At 33.5% G+C, this 14,072-nt stretch overlaps 2 protein-coding genes across 2 annotated transcripts; both read right to left on the bottom strand.

Moving 5' to 3' along the window:
* Positions 1 to 445: 445 nt before the first annotated feature.
* LOC111986283 (uncharacterized) lies at positions 446 to 1,030 on the bottom strand. Its single transcript, XM_065774796.1, has one exon. It carries the CDS (start codon positions 1,028 to 1,030, stop codon positions 446 to 448), a length of 585 nt encoding a protein of 194 aa, XP_065630868.1.
* A 3,511-nt stretch (positions 1,031 to 4,541) lies between these two features.
* Positions 4,542 to 6,387, bottom strand: LOC112020610 (uncharacterized). Its single transcript, XM_024053163.2, has one exon. It carries the CDS (start codon positions 6,090 to 6,092, stop codon positions 4,923 to 4,925), a length of 1,170 nt encoding a protein of 389 aa, XP_023908931.1. The 5' UTR covers positions 6,093 to 6,387; the 3' UTR covers positions 4,542 to 4,922.
* Positions 6,388 to 14,072: the final 7,685 nt, after the last annotated feature.

Here is a 14,072-nt window from a genome sequence, read left to right as displayed (position 1 = left end):
ATTTAAGTCAGTGAAGTCCACACATACTTGCCATTTCTCATTCTTCTTCTTTACCACCGCAGTGTTTGCTAGCCACTCAGGATAAAAAAAAAACTTCTTTAATAGCTCCAGCTTGTTTAAGCTTTGTTATTTCTTTTCTTACTGCATCAGCATGCTCTTTGGATGGGCGCCGAGGAGGCTGCTTCTTAGGGTTGACTAAAAGGTTGACATTTAGGTGATGATATATGAATTATGGATCTACCCCCGGGGCTTCATAAGCATTCCAAGCAAATACATCGATATTTCTCATAAGGAATTCTACAAGCGCATCCTTCTCCTAGAGAGGTAGTTGAGACCCGACCTGAAAGAACTTCTTTAGATCATCTCCGATGGCAACCTTTGTTAACTCTTCACATCTCACACCCTCGGCTGAGTCATTGGTGTGCGGTGCAAGATGTTTAGATTGTTATAAATCCCTTCCAGCATGGCCCGAAGGCTCAATCTCGAGTTTATGCTGGATGGCAGCTACTAAGCATTGTCTCGCCATAGATTGATCTCCTAGGATTTCGTTAACTTGACCCTCAGACAGATACTTAACTTTCTGATGTAGAGTAGAGGAAACAGCCCCTAGGGTATGAAGCCAAGGTCTAGCCACAATTGCAGTATAGGGCGAATATACATTTACAACGATGAAATCCACATCTACTACCTCTGCACCAGTCTGCATAGGCAATCGTATTTGGCCCTTCGGGGTAACAACTCTTCCTTCAAAACTCACCAAGGGAGAATTATATGGTGCTAAGTCATCGGGTTTTAGGTTCAACCCCTTATAAAGATCAGGATACATTATCTCTACCGCACTATCCTGGTCCACCAATACCTTCTTCTCATCATACCCTCCAATTCTAAGGGTGATTACTAAAGCATCGTCGTAAGGTTGGATGGTTCCAACCTTGTCTTCATCCGAAAACCCTAACACTGGTTTAGTATCCGATTTAGCTCTCTTCGGACCGTGACTAAGGTCTCCTGAGGGTAACCGGGCTACCGACATAACCTTGGATGGCCAGGATCTTGTTCTCCTTGGTGCTGCGAAGATAACATTGGAAACTTCGAGGCTCCGAGTTCGCCTGACTTCCTCGGCCACTTGAATGGTGTAAGAATTGTCTCAACTTACCCTTGCGGACCAGTTGGTCCAAATGATCCCACAGGCTCCTGCAATCCTCTGTGGTATGCCCATGGTCTTGATGGTATTGGTAATAGAGATTATGATTACGCCTCTTAGGGTTTCCTTGAAGACTTGGTGCATTGGCTCTTTGAATACAGCACTGACTGCTTGAAGATTTGATGATCCTGATTGTCCAGCAAAATCTCTCCGCGATTTACTGTTGTTGTAACGGTCCGACCTGGAATCCCTCTTCTCCTGAGGGATAACCTTGTCCTTTCCTTTTCCTTGTTGTTGATCTTCCTCAACTCTTTTATACTTATCAATACGGTCCATAAGCTGACGCACGTTAGTAACTGGCTTACCAGTTAAGGACTTCCTTAAACCATGGTCAGTGTGGAGGCCAAGTTTAAACGTATTAAGGGCCACTCCATCATAGTCATCTTCCATCTCATTGAACATCTCCCAGTACCTATCCGAGTATGTTTTCAAGGTCTCACCTTCTTGCATGCTCAAGGATAACAAAAAAGCTGAGGACCTGGCCACTCTTCGGCAGATGACAAAACGAGAACCAAATGCTTGAGTGAGTTCTCTAAAGGAGTTAATGGAATCTGCTTTCAGGCTGTCAAACTATCTCATCGTAACTGGTCTAAGACTGGAGGGGAAGACTTTGCACATCAAAGTTTCATCTTTAGAATGGACTGCCATCCTCTGGTTGAAGTGGCTCACATATTCTACAGGGTCTGTCTTCCCGTTGTAGATAGTGAATGTTGGTTGATGAAAACGGCAAGGAAGTTTTGCCTATACGATCTTGCACGTGAAAGGCGATTTAGAGATTTGATTCAAAACTTTGCTCATAGCATCATTCCCTATACCCCCATGTGATGGACTTGGAGGTTGGCGCTCGTGATAGTGCTCTTCTTCGTAAGAGAAAGACTCACTAACTGGTGTTCTGGTCCTACGTCTGTAAGAGACATCCTGCTCATCATCAGAGTCATACTCGGAGTAAGAAGATGTTCGCCTTCTCTTTGCATGGCGCAACTCTCTTTTCAGCTTGTCAATCTCTAGTTGCATGTTCTTGTTCTTCTCTACATGAGACATGTGACTGGCTTCGATCAATATGCGTAGTGTGTACACCACCTTCATGATCTTGTCTCCGCTCCAAGTTAAGAAAATGATCAACGTGCTGGGATGCTCTAGATTCTGCTAGTTGTTGCCCTAGTTCCGCCATCATCAATCGTTACTTCCACTTTTGCTTAAGCTCTCCCTACAAACGGCGTCAATTGTAAGGTCAAGATTTGTAGCCCAAGCCCAAAAGATCTGGAGTCTGAGCCCAATGAACCCAAGACAATGAATTTGTAGAGAGTGGGTGAAAGAGCTGGGCTGGATAGGAATTAAACAACGGCTAGCATGGGATTCAAAGATAAATAAACATAAAAACACTCATAAAGCCTGACTGAATAAATATCCGAGGAGATAATTTATGAATTAGAATCTTGTTTTTGAACTCTAACAATCTACAGTTTCTCTCTTTTTCTTTCTCTCTATTTTTTTCCTCCTTTTTCTTATGAGGGATCTTTTATATTATATACTTGAGTATATATCTCATCAAGTTTCTTCTTTAGTTCTCCGTGAGTGGTGGTGGTTGAGAGTGCACTGTTCAGGAGTCTTCTCCACATTAATGAGGCCAGAAAAGTTGCTGTAGTACATTTAATATGGTGGTAGCAGCTTTTCCTCCAGATATTTATCCGTTCTTATCATCTCCATACATGCTTGAAGTTTATCCTTATTATTGGAACTGTCAGGAAGGCCACTTGAACCACCCAGGTACTTGCTTGATCAAGAATCTTCGTATCCGAGGAGATCATGCTTTTCGAACCACTGACGCTCTCTTCGGACTGTACTCTTCGCTCATTTCCAGGTATATTTTTCCCACCAGAGTTATTTCTCAATCACTTTCTCCTCTTCGGACACGCCCTAGTCTTCGATTAGGACCTTAGACCCATTACATAACTTTGAGCTTTTACCCCCATAACACCCTCTAAATTTTACAAGTTGATTTTTTCAGTTTCATCTCATGGTTTTTTCAAGTAGACTATTGATACATCTACCAAAACACTATTTTTTTTATTTTTTTGAAACATAGCCAATTATTTTAAAAACCACCATCATCATCTTTTTCTTCTTTTCTCATTGTCTTGACTATAGTAACGATTACATGTAATATCCTTTTCATATAAAGGTATACATCATAAGTGTGGAACTCACTCCCACGTGAAATGGAGATTTGTATACAATTGTTATACAAATAATTATTAAATGAGTATGGTACCAAATGTTGAGCTATTTAAAAACAACATATTTATAAAATGAGTGTAGCTAAAATGAAAATGAAAAGATGAATAAACGAAACTACACGAAAAAGATAGAATCCGAAACAAGAAAATCCACTTAAAGATAGTGGTAGCCCCTATTGATGAAAGCGAGGGAAAGTCATTTAGGATGGTTTGATCATGTTCAAATAGGAGTAATTAATGAACGAGTAAGAAAAATTAATTTGATCCAAGTTGAGAGGGAAAAAAAGGTAAAGAAATGCCAAAAATAAAATTAGCACAAGTAATAAAAAAGAATGGCATGTAAATTAGAAAAATAACAAAGAGTATGACTTTAAATATAATAGAATAGTGAAAAAGAATACATGACAAAACCTAACTAATTCGTCAAGGATCCATAGTCAACACCAAAAATTTTGGAATTAAAGCTCTATTGTTGTTGTTTTTCAAGGCAGGTTGGCACGTTTGAGTTGCATTATGCACCATTTCAAGTAAAACACGCAGTTTTGTTGCAAAGAGGATCTCAATTTCGCTGCAGAATTTTTCACTGAGTAATAAAATTTAACTATATATAAAAGATGAAGTTCAAATAATGAAAGTGCCAAATGCCAACTAGCCTAACTGCAGAAATCCTAGTAAGAAGTGTAACTAACAACTGTCCAATTGAAAGTCAGAGCTAGTTGTGATAGCACAACATGGCCCGAATAGGCCTCACAACAGATTTAGTGGCATGAAAACAGAAATTCAAAACCCTTTCCCAACTTACTTTTACCCCCAAGAAAGCTAATTGTGAGATTTGTCCACTTGGCTGACATGGTTTTGACTCGAACCATTAAGAATCTAAGATATTACTTTTGCAATTTTTTTCCTCCCTATAAGTCTATAACAAAAGAAATCCATACGCTTTGTGCTGCTCTTTCTTGTAGCCATCTGAACAAGTGATGCATTCAAGATAGGCACCATGCGAGAGCTCTGCAAACCAAAACACCATAAAAATTCTGCAAATCCTGAGAGAATTTGCTCACAAGCATGTTAAACAGAATATATGAGACTTGACTAGCTCACCATAGTTTCAATATATACTCAATATAACCAAATTGAACCAACAATATCAGTCTCACAATTAAATGCCTTCCTTATGGCAACAAGATGATAGAAATCAAAATTTCAGTGACAAAAGTTCCACAGATAAAATCATATTTTAGTTACAAAAGTTCAGAAATTGAATTAGTTGCAGAGTAATGCCTATGAATAAGGCATGAATATATTGCAATAGCATAGCAGATCACTATGCATCACGTTCTGAAATGCATGCTTCAATGGTCAACAAATAAAAGAGAATTCACATAAGAAATTTAAAGTAACAAAAACAAACAAAAAACTAGATATGGATTAATTGTAATCTTGGAGAGCAACTAAGCATGTAATCCAACAAGGCCATTCTCTTCTCATTTCGAAGAAGCCAATTTTTCCTTGTATAACTTTGACAGCTCAGAAGCTTCCTCCTTATGAGGCATAACAAACTTCTGCAGAAATGTCTTTTCAGGACACAAAAACAATGTATGCATTTTGAAATCCTTCTTCACCAAACCTTTTGATAGCAAAACTTGAAAAACCAAACCCCTAGGAATCAATCGCTTTTCCAAGCTATAATTAACAAGTTCAGGGTTTTTAATAATGAGGGACGACCCCATACCCATATTGTTGACATAAAAATCCATTACCCTCATAATCTTATCCTCAGACGCCATCATACACCACTGGTGCCTTCTAAATGCCAAAGAAATCTCATCTTCAGACCAACCCCATTTCTTATAAACATTGACCTTCCTTTTCCATGTTGATTTGCTCACAGCCCGCAATGTAAATACTGCCAGAGCAAACTTCAACCTCGAAGGATTGAATCCCATTTCCTTTACTTCCTCCACAATCTCTCTAAACCGAACCGGGTTGATGTTAAATGCATTAGGCTGGCATTGAAATAGAGTAATAATATTCGATTCAGACACTCCATTCTCTCGAAATATATTAATATTGGGTGCCACACAAGTTTCAATATTCCGTTGAAGAATACCCGGAAATCGTTTTATAGCTTCGAGGGTCTTAGCCTCAGATTGAAGCAAATTTTTATAAAAATCAAAGGAAGGGATAATTTGTTTCTCTAAGCTCGATTTAAAAAGATAAGGGTACCCAGAGAATATTTTTGCAAGGTCGGGGCTAGGAATGCCTTTGGAGGAAAGGAAGTCAATTTTGGGGAAAAGGGTTTTGTCAGGATCAGATAAAAGCACTGGTGGGAATCTTCTAATGAGTTTCGAGATCTGGGTTTGAGAGAACCCATGGTTCTTGAAAAAACTAACCACAGATTCTGCTTTCTCTGGGGTTTCGAGATGAACATATCTGGAAGCTGATACAGCAGCTTCTTGTGAGAACCCAAGTGTGTTTATAAGGTATGAGACTGAAAATGGTTGTTGATTTTTTGTAGTGGTCGAGCTGTAGTCGTATTTCAAAGATAAAGATAAAGATGGGTTTCGAAGAAAACCCAGTTTGTGAATTGGTGGTGGAGATCTAGTAATGTGTTTCCCACCATTTAGAATGGTTTTGCAGAAATGATAAAACATGGGTTTTGAAAATTGAATTCAAAGAGCGAGAGAAGGAACTCGCCTATTCTTCGGTGGAGGCAAAATCTTCTGTGACTTCAGCGAACTTTTGAACTCCACGAGTAGAAATGGGAAGGAAGAAAACCCTCGCGTCTGGTTGCAGAGGGGTTTAACGGATTTTCGATACTGCACAACCGCAGGGACGCGGAAGACGACGTCGTTTCCCAGTGTCGCTAATCGTTTTGCTTATGTCCTATCACCTGTGGTCCAGGTTTCAATTTTGAATTATTGTTACATTTTCAATCTCTTTTTTATGAATATTTTTTCAACTAAAAAGAGAAGGAAAAAAAATTAGGATAAATATTTAAAATGAGTTTTTTTTTTCTTTTTTTTTAATAAGTAAAAAGATAGGATGGGCCATGTGTTGTGGCCCAGGATCAAACTGTGGGACCTTAGTGTGTAAATTTTAAAAGGAGTATGTAGGTGTAGTTATATATACATTATGAAAATTTATGATATCTTTTAACCCAAAGAGAAAAAAAAAATTATGATATCTACACTTTCAATTATTAATCTAAAACACCAATATTTTTTTTAACGTAGATGGGATTCAAATACGCAACCCTTATTTATTTTTTTTTTTTTCAATTGACTTAACTAAACTCAATTTTAAGTAATTAACTAAGTGATTCCTAAGGCTTTATGAAATCCATGATGCCCTACATTTGAAATCTCTAACTAGCAATTAAGGTCACCCTCAAAGAATTCCAGTATATAATTACATGGTTTTCATCCACGAACCATAAATCTAGGAAGGCTTACCAAACAACCACACTTTCCAAACAAATAATGCCACCAAGTGGGTCTTCAGTAGATGGTGTCAACCTTGTCAAAATGGAAATGGTTTCATTAGAATCCATGGCTCGCCCTCACGATTAGATTTTGAGGCCGTTGGTAGTTGGCAACTTATGATGATGTGAAAAAAATATAGGCTTTTCAAAGCTTATGCGACAACTTTAAGGGTCCATTTGGTTGGGGGAATATAGAATGGAGAAAAAATTGATTTTATAGGCATTTGGTTAGAGAGAATGGGAGAATGGAAAATTAGTAGGGCTTGGGTGTTTTCTCCTCTGTCCCACCAAAATATTTTCTCCTTAAATCGATGAGAAAACTGAACCCAAAGACACGTTATATTGGACCAAAATGCCCTCCTACAATGTTCAAGTGGGTTCAATTTTGTTTGTCATTTTCCTTCTTCTTTTTTCATTGGTTTGCTTTCCTATTTAGTTTTTGTCCTATACGTTACTCATCTGTTTGGTTTTTTTTTTTTTTTTTTTTTCCATTCATTTTGTTTTTTTGTTTTTTTTTTATTTATCTAATAGGGATGTGAAAGTAAATTTATACCAATTACGTGTTTCATCCTCTCTTTTTTTTTTTTTCTCAATTTAAACAAAATGTTTTTTCATCTCTCCAATTTTCCACAACCCCAATCAAACACCATAAGGGAAAACTAAAATATTTTATATTCCTCAACTTTTTTATCCTCTCTCCATTTTTTATCATCCCGTTTTTCCACCCACTACACATCCGTTTGGTAGGGGTGAAACAAAAAGAATAGAAAATAGGAAAGAGAAAATAGATTTTGGGGTTGTTTGGTTAGAGTGGAAAGTTGGATTGATTTTGGTAGGACCTCAATATTTTTTTCTCAGGTGCACCAAAATATTTTATCTACAATTTGGAGAGAAAATACGGGTGACAAAACTGTAGTTGAATGAGTTACATATTTGATCCTTTTTTCTAACGTTAGACAACGTCATTACTCTCTTTCATTTTTTTCTCTTGCTTTGTTTTTTCTTTTTCTTTTTTGTCCTTTTGTGCTTGTTCTTTTCATGTTATCTCTCTTCTTTTCTTTTTCTAACATCGCTTTCTTGTGTATTTTTTTCTTACGTTGTTACCTTTTTTTTTTCTTTATATTTTTGCTTGTTCAGTATCCATCTTTGTGCTATTTTTTCCTGCTGTTTTATTAAACAAATATAATGATAAAGAACAAAAATAATATAATAGGTATAATGTTTTAATTTTTATAAGATGTTATTTTATTTATTTTAATTGATAAATAAGCAACATTTTATTGCAAAGAAAATGAATTTATTATGTATAATAAAATTAGGGCATAAGAGTAAATTTAGACAAAACATATTTTATATCCTCCTATTTTATTCTCAACCAAATATATGAGTTTTCCATCTCTTCACTTTTCCGCCCCCAACTAAATACAAATGAAGAAAATAAAAATCCCTTCTATCCTTCAATTTTTCCATCCCCTATTTTCTATTCTCTCACTTTTTCATTCCTCCAACCAAACAGACCCTAAAAGAAAAGTAAAAAACTTATGTTTTTAAAAATAATAATAAAATTCAATAGTTATAATGAGAGAGGAGAAATTTCAACTATATACATATTAAAATATGTCAACTAAGCTATAAATTTTATTTACTAAAATGGATCTTAAATATTAAAATATTATATATATATATATATTGGACCATTTGGAAGCCTCAAATAAAGCATGAATTTACCATTTGCATTTATACAAAACTCAATAAAATTATTATTTACATAAACATTTGGGAGAGTGTCATTTTTCCCTTAAAGAAGGTGGTCTAATTTTATCAACAAAAGTAAATAAGTGGTCTAATTTACGAAAAATAATAGACGGTACATGTCTCTTACCGCATGTGAGTATCACACCCCAGGAGAACCCACATGCTATAAGAGACATGCTGCACATATTGGATGCAGCATACATATCTCATCCTAAATTATAAGAAATTATTAGGCGCATCGGGAGGACTATTAAAGTAGTCATCCCAACCAATGAAATAATATCACATGTGTAAATGTGTGAATCAGCTTCCTAATCAATATAAGAAATAAAATAAAAATAAAAAATCATCAAATGACATATTTGCATAAGTGACAACTTTTTCAGTCCAAAATTTCTAAGGCTACAAAAAAAATGTCACTATTTATGCCATAATTGTTCACCTAGTAAATTGTGAGCAATTGAGAAAAAATGACAAGTTCGTGTGAAAATAACAGATAGTCAGTCACAGTTTGACACGTATGATAGTTGTGACAAAAATTGTAGCATTTTATGTGATACTAAGATTGCTCAATTTTTTTTTTTTTGAGAGAGTTATAACTTATGGCGTCCACTCCTGATAATAGTTCTTTATCATCAAACAGAGACACCAATCAATTTTTGGAGTAAGTAGAGATTGAACTCTAGATTTTTTATTCAACCATCAAAACCTTTAACAATTGAACTAAATAGAACTCACAAAATTGCTCCTTTTAATTAGGAATACCAAAAAGGATTATAAGAAATAAAATAAAAATAAAAAATCATCAAATGATGTCATATTTGCATAAGTGACAACTTTTTTAGTCCAAAATTTCTAAGGCTACAAAAAAATGTCACTATTTATGCCATAACTGTCCACCTAGTAAATTGTGAGCAATGGAGAAAAAATGACAAGTTCGTGTGAAAATAACAGACAACCAGTTACAGTTTGACACGTATGATAGTTGTGACAAAAATTGTGGCATTTTATGTGATACTAAGATTGCTCAAATTTTTTTTTTGAGAGAGTTATAACCTATGGCGTCCGCTTCTGATGATAGTTCTTTATCATCAAACAGAGACACCAATCAATTTTTGAAGTAAGTAGAGATTGAACTCCAGATTTTTTATTCAACTACCAAAACCTTTAACAATTGAGCTAAATAGAACTCACAAAATTGCTCCTTTTAATTAGGAATACCAAAAAGGATTACTTCAATGGTCATTCAGTGAACCTAATAATTTCTCCTGCGTGACTCTATTCAGTAATTCTTTGAACCTGGAAAAAAATGGAATAAAAAAAAAAAAAAAAAAAAAAAAACGCAGAAACGAAACGAAATCCACAAAAAAAAACTCGGCCGACATTTGGGTCGAAACTAGAGTCCAAAAACAGACCACTTGTAGCAAATCTTAAAAAGCGCCACTTGTGGTCGTGGCCAAAACGTGTCCAAGTCAAACAAATTCACTTTCCACCTGATGACCTCTTCAACCGATTTTCTCCCTTACCGTTCACCACCTCGACCAACCGGCTACACCCGGTCACTCGTTTTACCAACAATTATGAATTCCCGGACTCCTTACCTACTCCACAACTAGTATCTTTTTTTTCTTCCTACCTCGGTTCTGTACATCCGATGCTGACATGTGACGAATCTCAGCCGTCCATTTTGTATACGTAATTACCTAATAGCCGTTGATTTTTAGCTAAACTTTGTAAATGGTGTTCTCACGCGTAGTTATGGAGATTGGAAATCACATTCTTTCCAATATGGTTGGGAATATAGTTATGATTCATTTATTGGCACGTGGTCACGCGCTATATGATTTGCTTAGAGAAAAAATAAATATATAGAAAATAAAAGAGAGCAACCAGAGGTTTGTGCTTACGTGTCAGTTTCTGGTTGGCTCACCCAAAGAAGGAGGTCCAAAGTCTCTTAGAGGGAAAAGACTATCGTTCTCCATGCTTTGCTAGTTCATAGTTGGTGCATGTCTAAGATGTTGACAAAATTTTGATTTAACAAAGTAAAGGCTAAGAATATATTTCTCTTTATTGTTTATATATTTTTTAATTGAACTCTCTATTGTATATTGATATATAAGCATTTAGTATTTAAAAAAGAAAAAAAAAAGTGCATTGATATATCATGTCAAACCCAAACCAATCTTTAAATTAGAATGACTTCAATTACTAAACTACAAATATTGTTTCACTTAATTTTTCTAATACAATGGTGAAAGGAATATTCTGATTGTTAAGTTTTTTTTCTTTTCTTTTTTTTTTGGTCTTGGTCATTTGTCATTCAAATTTTTATGCTTATTATATTCTATAATGGTTGGTTACCATCTTAGTCGTTGGTCAAAATCAAACAAGTAAAGTTGCTCAACCTAATCATGTGAAAACAAATAAACTCTTGGGTTGCAAGTCCAACCACGTTCAAAAGTTGCAATTTTGCATACTAAAAAACCAAAAAAATACAAAAATTTAATATTTTTATTTTTATTTTTATTTTTGTCGGATATCCAAAGAAATCAATAGTCTTATTTGGAAAGATTCTAAATTTTAAATTACTATGATGCTATAGCTCTATGAACTTTAAAAAAAAAAAGCATTGTATGTGTTAGAACGACCAAATTCATTGAAATATTATACAATTTATGACTCTACCTATTTCTATATTACTTTTGAAAAATAAATTTGTATATATATATATATTTTTTTTTTATTTATAGATTTAGTACTTTTGTTTAGAAATATCAAATATACCATATTCAAGAGTTACAACAAAAGCTCATGACATGCACATGATGAGAGTGTCATTGGATTTAAATATTCCAGTGCTTTCAATACAATGGTATACAATAGGTCCTCAACTTTCTTTATTACTTGGTTTTTTTTTTTTTTTTTTTGCGGGGGGGGGGGGGGGGGTGGTGGGGAGGGGGATGCTTAGAATATTTCTCAAGAAATATCAAGCCATATAATGGGAAAGAGAATTTATTTCATAAAATGTTAATAATTTTTAATATTTCAAAAAAGTTTTAGAACCAATTTCATTCTATAAACTATAAATCATATTTTTTAGTGTTTGTCATTGTAGTGCAAATTGACTAATTATCATATATATAATTATATTAATAGGTAAGGCAACATTTTGATAATTTACACTATAAATAAATTTTTTTAAAAGAAATCATGAGCAACAGAAAAGACAACAGAATTGGTTATCACACATGTAATTTGTGAAGAAGACGCTCTAGATGTGATCCAACAACTACAAAACTTTGTGACTTCTTCTCATTGGTCCATTATAAATATTATTGCTAAGACTATGTCTAAATCCTTTAATGATTAGCTCATGCATTTAGGAAAGAAAATTCTGTTGCCCAAAATATAACTAAATGAGCTATTCTGTGTATTTGTTCAAGAAAGAGCCTCATCTCTTCTATCATTGATTCCCCACCCCCCCCCCCCCCCAAAAAAATAATGTATTAATATTTGTCCCTAGGTGGTAAGTATTATTGATAAATAAAATCAATAATTTAAATATTTATACAAATAAAGCTATTTCCATTTGTTCAGAAGTATTATTTTAGTAAAATCTTTTTTTTTCTTTTAAGAAACAACACCGCTTGGCTTTTATTTCATAGCTACTAAATCAAAAACAAAAATACAATTGATGTCAAGAGAAACCGACTCCATTCATACTAATAAAAGAAAATAAAGCATTGCTCTCTGGACTAAAGTGTGTGCAACTAAGTAAAAATTAACAATTGAGACATGATATATACTTGATAGGAAAGGTAATAATGTTATGTAGTAAATGCAATAGGAAAACACTGTGAAAATTAATAACACTACTTTTAGAATACAGGTCTATTTTACTAAAGTTAATTTATTGACTGTAATAGTAGCTAGCTACAAGGTTTGCAGTATAAAATACATGTTTGAGGAAAAGTTAAACACAGTCACGTGTTTGTTTTGAACTTTTTTCTTACTACAGATAAATGATCTAAGAAAAAGCTTGACAAGTATAGATTCATTGCCTGAAAATATATCACAAAGCTCTTTTAAGTCTTAATTGATTTAAGTATAGATTTTCTTTCTCTTAACCTCACATCTTTATGACTACTTTAGTTTTGTCTTCTACTTTATAGGTACTGGAATATAATCTCATATATCTTTTTATTATTTGAATGTTAGATTCCAACTTAATATAGTTTGTGCCAGCTTTCATTAAAAAAGAAAAACCCTACTAGGAAAAGGAAATAAAAAATATAATATCTACCTTCTTTTTTTTTACCATAAATGAACATTATTTATATTCCAAATCCAAAAAATTTATGATAAAACTAGTAGACGTTAGTCAAAGTAAGATAATGTGATTGATTAGGATCATAGTTTAATGGAAAACCATCAATAGATAAAATCCCGATTATTGTAATCTTATGTTTAAAGAGTGATAGTAAAAATATTATAAATTTCACTACATAAATTTTACAAAATGATATGTCACTAATTAAGTAATTTAAAAATAATAATTTATTATGTAGTTAAAATGACATCAATCATGTTTATTAACATGTTAGTTTATAAAGCTTTTATATTAAAATTTGTAATAATATTAATATTTTTCAAAACAAAAAAATAAAACAGTTTACCAAAATTTAAGAAAAATAAATGTTGCATGTCCTAATGGATGGCTCTATCTGTCAGCGGAATGGACCGTGACACAATAGAAAAATAAAAGCAATTGGACTTGTGTCAAGTGATGCAACACAGACACAATATGTGTTCTAAAATAACCACATGTAGATTCTGTATCTTGTCGCTTTACAAAATAACATGTTAATGAATGTAATTAATGTCATTTCAATGGAATAATTATATGAATATTTTAATTAATCTTTTGAAATTACGTTAATATTTTTCAAAATGGAAAACTAAATCAGTTAACCAAAATTTAAGAAAAATCCATTTTGCATGCCCCATATAAAAATATAAAAGCAATTTGAATTGTGGCTAATAATGCAATACAAGAATACGTTTTTTAGAATAATCACATGTGGTTCTATATTTTGTTGCTTTACAAACTAACATGTTAATGCTTGCAATTAATACTATTTCAAATAACATAATATATGGATATTAAAAAATAATAATATATGTAGTAACATAATATTTTTCAAAACAAAAAAACTAAAATTGTTTACCAAATTTAAGAAGAAAAATCATTTTGAATATTACGTATATAAAAAAATAAATAGAAAAATGATTTGACTTGTATCCAGTGACGCAACATAAATACAATACGTGTCTTAAAATAACTCCATATCAGTATTTTGTCCTAAAATTTAGGCAAATAAAAACACTATCTTAA

This window comes from Quercus suber, unplaced genomic scaffold (assembly GCF_002906115.3).
Source record: "Quercus suber isolate HL8 unplaced genomic scaffold, Cork oak 2.0 scaffold_99, whole genome shotgun sequence".
Classification (NCBI taxonomy): Eukaryota; Viridiplantae; Streptophyta; class Magnoliopsida; order Fagales; family Fagaceae; genus Quercus; species Quercus suber.
This window is presented reverse-complemented; position numbering and strand designations above follow the sequence as displayed.